The following is a 5,824-nucleotide window of genomic DNA, read 5'->3' on the forward strand; positions in this document are numbered from 1 at the left end:
GGGTCAAACGACAGTTGACCGGTGATTTCTCAAAATTTCACATTGAAACTGGAAAAACAGCCATAACAAAAGTTGTAGAGAAAGGAAAGACAAGATTGGTGTTGGATAAAAGTTGGTTTGAGCTCTGGATTTAGGAGAAAAAGAATGTCAAACAGAGGTTAAAGCTGAATTCAAACTCAGCTCAAAGAGGGTTAAAACAGGGTTTGACTGGATTTTGACCGCAGTTTTGATTTTTTTGAACCACTGAACAAAGTTTTACCGGAAAGGAAATTCACCACAAGTTTTACAGTGGCCAAAAGTTAAGTGTTTATTCAAAATAATTTATTAATATGCCTCAAATTGTCAAACATGGTTAAAATTTTAGCCTAAAACACTTATAATCATTGGTTTCTAAGCATTGGGTTAAGCATGTAATTAGCAAGAATTGCACATACATACTTATTTTAATGTATGTCATGACATGAAATTTAAAATGCAATTATGCATGCACGATTAATGCTAATAGCCATGATTATGCCTATGTTTAGGAGTTAGTGTAGATGATTAACACCAGAGGTGTTACACACATATGTCTATCAGCTAGCATGTGGGGGTAGCATGTGGGGGTGTGGTTCTGTTGGAACGTAGAGTTAGCTGTAACTCTAAATGGATTTTGAGTTGGCTGTAGCGCTAAATGAATATTTAGAGTTGGCTGTAACTCTAATTGAATATTTCTAGTTATTTATGGATTAATAGATGACTATTGGAGGGAACCGATGCTTGTTTTACAATTCATATTTTGAACTTGAATCAAATTTGAATTTGAATGCAAATTCAAATTCAACTAAAAAGAATATTTAATTGAGTGCCTGAATAGACGGTTACATCTGGCGATGTGAGAAACCTCCCCTAGAATCAAGTTCCTAGGGAAATCACCTTTTCCTAGAGAAATGACCTTTTCATGTAGGATGTTGGCTGCCATGTCAGTACTTTTCCCTATGAATCAAAATCCTAGGGAAAGAGGAATCCCCTACAGTTTCGCAGTGGGATCCTAGGGCAGGTCCACCTTTTCCATCGAACTCGTTCCTAGAAATCGTTCCCTATGGAGTACCTCTAGAAAAACTGTTTCCCTACTGTTTTCTTGTCTTTCCATAGGAATTCAAGCTCTAGGGAAACTGGAGGATTCTAGTAGTAGATTATTTTTGTGAAGCTTTGTAAATATAGTAGATTTAGTTGTTTCTTTTGGAACAAGTTTGTTGCGTTGTGACAGACCAAGATTCTTTAGTTTTTGGAGTATAAATAGCAGACATCAGGACTTGGAAAGATATTCATCAATCCATAAGACTTTTCTCGGCTCAGCATACGTCAAAACCCTAGGAGTAGGAGTAGAGTAGTTTCCGACGACTTCTTCGTTGAACAGGGTTGCATCGCTTTGATATCCGGTTTGCTCGTCAACATCATCTTACTAGATTCTCTAGGCTTTAATTACAGGGCTATCATGTAGTTTCATCTAGTTTATCTACTAAGTCATCCGATCTCTTTTAATTTGAACAAGACCACCGTTGCTTCAAACCCTTGTTAATTTTAATTGAGTTCATCAGTTATTGATTTCTTTTAAATACTCATAAGGCTGCATCGTCCGATCTCTTATTTGTATTTAATAGATTTTGCAATTTATCCCGATAGTAGATCTATTGGCTGCTCTAATCTCTTATTTGTATTTAATAGATTTTGCAATTTATCTCGATAGTAGATCTATCGGCTGCTCTAGTCCTTTTTCTTCCAGCACTCCGATGGCCGATAGTGTTTATGATCTTTGTTATTCAAACTTTGTTCTTAGTTAACCTTATAGGTCGGTTCATTTAATTTGGTCTCACTGTATCAGACTGTCTCGGTTAGATCCAATCTTTAAATAGTCGCATTAGTTTAAATCTTAATGGTTTGGTTTGTTTTGCTACAACTTGGATAATGGCTGTTCTAGTCGATCAGGGATGCAAGCCAAGAATAAATTCAATTATAATTTGATTTATCGGCAAGCTTTGTTTTATTTATCGCCCTGGCTGTGAGCCGCTGTCTCGGTTGGGTCCGTTCCGACTAGTGGTGATGATAAGTTGAATTTAATCCACTAGATGCGTTTCTTCATGGTTAGATTTAGTCATGATTCCACCCATTGACCATGAATCGGCTTCTCAGCTGATAGCTCTAATGACCTATCGGACTTCTCTTCTCGGCCGATGCCCTTTTTCTTGGAACTCTTCAAAATATCAGCTGATGTGTTCTTTGTTGTTTACTGATTAAATTTCTCTTTCCTTATCAATTATAGGTCGACAGGACCTGCACTGGAGATAAACAGAGCTCCTAGACCTTAGCCTATCGTGCTCCGCAATACTTACCATCCCATTTTGCGGCAACGGAATGTATACTTCATACCGGATTAAGGCCCAGCACTTTCGTCATGCGTACCTTATACTAACTTTCAAAATCAAAATTTACACCATTAACCCGCGAACATTTTTGGCTGATTATTTTGGATACCATTTTTTAAACAAAAAGGGGAGAGCTGCACAAATATTGGCTGCACAAACAAACATTGGGTCTACATGGGCTGCGCGTCGGCCTGCTATCAAAATAAAGCCCACGAGATCCATCTTATATCATTCCAGGCGTGCTAACAAAAGAGGAAAGCTAGTCCGAAAAAAAGAACAGAACAGGAAAGCTTTGAACACCTTGATTCATTTCTTTCCTGTTTTGGGTTAACAATGGGCTTCCTCCATGGCTGGCTCCATTTACATCCGCCGGCTGGCTCCCATTCCGGCGCTCCTCCTCGCACAGCATTAGCATCTCGCCGCCCGAAACCCTCGCGCTCTCTCCCTCCTCACGTTCGCACACCCAGGGGCGAAACCCTAGCTCAGATGGAGCCGAACACCTCCAGCTCCGCCGACGGGACCTCCCCTGCAAGCTCCGTGCATGCCCAGGGCCACCTCTCGCCGACCCCGTTGCTCCCAGAGCCGTCGCCCGGCCTCGCCTCTGCGTTTGGCTCCGGCTCCGGAACGCCGGCGGCGGGGCCGCAGGGTTCCCTGTCCCTGTCTGTCCACGGGCACGCGACGCCGCCGCAGTCCCTGCCCTCGTCATCCTTCCCCTGGCTCGGCGCGGTCCATATGACTGCTGGAGACATCTCCGCCCAACCAGAAGCGCCGGCGGCTACCCATCTCCCGACGCTGCTCGTCAGCGGACAGCCGTGGGACGTGCTGGAGCAACCGTCGTCGTGGACAGCGCCGGGCATGCTGCCCGCGTCCGAGGGCGCCTTCTCCGGGTTCGCCGGCCAGTCGGCGTTGCTGGAGCAGATCGCGGCGTGGGCGCCGCAGAGCGAGATGCCGTTCGTCTCGACGCCGTCTGGCTCGGGCCTGCCGCCGCGGAGCGGCGACATCATCGGCGCCGGGTCCGCGCAGCCGCCGTCGGATTGCGAGCTCGCCCCGCTGCCGCCGAGCCTGCGCATACCTTCGCTGGAGGAGACGAACAAGTTGAGCACCTTTGGCGAGAGCATGCTTCCCTGGCACTACGGCAGCTCGTCCATGGACGTTGGCGGCGGCTCCATTTCCTCCATGCCGGATCTGACAACCGGAGCCATGAAAGCACCTCTGCTGCCGATGAAGCAGGTGCCCATCGACGCCGCTCGCCGTGAACCTGAGTTCATATCACCCATCGACCTTGACGGCGAGGACCTGCCCGTGCCGAACAACTCAACTTCCGGGGACCTCAGCAGTGCCAGGAGGCTCATTTATGCGAAGGAGATCATCAGCAAGGACAAGAAGTTGCAAGAGCTTATAAACACTGACCCTAAGAAGGCGAAGAGGTAATTGGAATTTCCGGCATCCTTTACTACATGTGGTCACCCGAGTGAATGAAGGCCGTTAACCATGGCTTAGATTATGGGACTAATCGATCTGTTCGTTTCCATGTAAATTTTGCAGGATTATAGCAGATCGGTTTTGTGCAGCAAAGAGAAAGGCCATCAAGGATATGCGCATCCTTGAGCTCGAGCGCCAGATTGAGATACTGCAGGGCCAGTATAACACTTTGTCTGCAGAATTGTCATTGCTGCAGGTTTGTTCTCTGCATGGGTCAACATGAGCATGCTATTTATTTGTCAAATGGAAATGCAAGTAATCGTGTTGTGTATTTGCTTGCTCGACTGCAGGGGCAATGCGCCGAGCTAAAGACACAGCGCAATGAGTTGAGCATGATAATGCTGGAGCTGGAGCATAAGGTCTTGCTGAAAGATGGTATGTTGGGCTTCTTTAATTTATTCTAGCAGCAATCTATGTTCAGTTCTTGAAGGTGGTAGTAGATCTACAAATTGATGATAATAATGCATGTGTGTCTTAAATTGATGCTTACAGTACCATTTTAGTTGTTGGATTGCACACATATGGTTGCAACCTGCAAAATGCTTTGCATATGTTGAATTATGAATATCATTTTATGTTATTGTTTAGAGGTTTATTGTATGTTCTTGCTTTACAGAAGATATTGTACTATCTAAAATAATTATCAAAAGCCCTGTTGAATACTGATGTTCTGGTTAGCTTAGATTGCCGTGTAACTACTTTCTTGAGTCAGTGAAGGCAAATGAGCAATTGATGCTGATCAATGTTTGTCTAAGTGTCTCTAGTAAGTTTCATATGCTTATTGCTTACAAACTGAAAGCATGTCGACATTAACTTTAATAAATAATTAGACAAAAAATTATATCTGTTAGTCGTAGTGTTATGCTTAACACTGTTGTCTCAAGTTTCTACTCTATTTCTTATCTTTTGCTTCTCTATTGATCTGGAAACGTAGCATTACATATGTATTACATATATACCTGCTATTTAAATTTTTGTGGAAGTCCTCTAACTCCTCTTCTACCGAGAATACGTGTTTCATTTTTGAAAACAGTTCTTTCACCAATTGTCTTATACTCCCTCCATACTCAAAAAACCTGACGTTTAGGACAAGGTTTGAGTCAAACCTTGAGAATATAAATCATGAATAACTCTAAAGTTGTTGAGTTTGAAAATGTAAAAATTATATGAATAGATTTTTCTTGAAAAATACTTTTATGAAAGTATACATATATCACTTTTTGATAAATATTTTTAGAGGAATAAGAAGTCAAAGTTGTGTTTTGGAGACCGTGTCGCTGTCCTAAACGTTAGGTTTTTTGGGTATGGAGGGAGTAGTAAGGACTATTTAAAGTTTTATGCCATTTGCGTTGAAAGTCATGTTGTTGCTTGTTTTCAATTACCTGTGAAAAAAAATCCTATCCCAAATTTCATGTTGACTTGAAAAGTGTGAGATTTTCTTTTGTTGTTGATTGGGAGGTAACAAATTTTATGCTTCACTCGAGTATAAAATTAATTTTATATGGTTAGGCATGTATTAGATAAGAATTGGAATAAATTAGTTCCTCGAAAATCCTAATTTCTTCCATCACTATTACAGAACAGCACATCTCAAACGCCTCATACGATTCGGTTTGAACCAGTGCGGTTCGTAATACGACCTGGCGGTGATAGGTATGATGGGCATCACCTGGTTGGTAATACGATCCGGCGGTGATAACCATCATCACTGCCGGGTTGTATTACCAACCGGCGGTGATGTGATCAATCACCACCATAAAGATATTTCCTCCCCCTTTCAGTCTTCCCCCCATCCCCCATTCCTTCTCCCTCCCCCTCGTTGCCACTCCTTCCCTATCCCGAAAATTCAATTTATCGCATATGCGATACGGTGGCGACGCATCGCAGAGGAGGCACTACTCTTCTTCTTCCTCTTGATCTCGCGATGGTAATAGCCG

The 5,824-nt window shown here is 43.1% G+C and overlaps 1 protein-coding gene across 1 annotated transcript; it reads left to right on the plus strand.

Annotated features, from left to right (window-relative positions):
* The first annotated feature begins 2,891 nt into the window (after positions 1-2,891).
* On the plus strand, positions 2,892-4,390 carry LOC120645640. The gene is made up of 4 exons (XM_039922411.1): positions 2,892-3,832; positions 3,951-4,083; positions 4,178-4,262; positions 4,380-4,390. The coding sequence occupies exons 1-4, from the start codon at positions 2,892-2,894 to the stop codon at positions 4,388-4,390; spliced, it is 1,170 nt and encodes a 389-aa protein (XP_039778345.1).
* Positions 4,391-5,824: the final 1,434 nt, after the last annotated feature.

The sequence above is a fragment of the Panicum virgatum genome, chromosome 8K (genome assembly GCF_016808335.1).
Source record: "Panicum virgatum strain AP13 chromosome 8K, P.virgatum_v5, whole genome shotgun sequence".
Taxonomy (NCBI): Eukaryota; Viridiplantae; Streptophyta; class Magnoliopsida; order Poales; family Poaceae; genus Panicum; species Panicum virgatum.

Coding starts and splice junctions, on each gene's coding strand:
- LOC120645640 (XM_039922411.1), top strand. CDS start 2,892: ATGGAGCCGAACACCTCCAGCTCCGCCGACGGGACCTCCCCTGCAAGC. Junction 3,833..3,950: donor GACCCTAAGAAGGCGAAGAG/GTAATTGGAATT, acceptor TAAATTTTGCAG/GATTATAGCAGATCGGTTTT. Junction 4,084..4,177: donor CAGAATTGTCATTGCTGCAG/GTTTGTTCTCTG, acceptor GCTCGACTGCAG/GGGCAATGCGCCGAGCTAAA.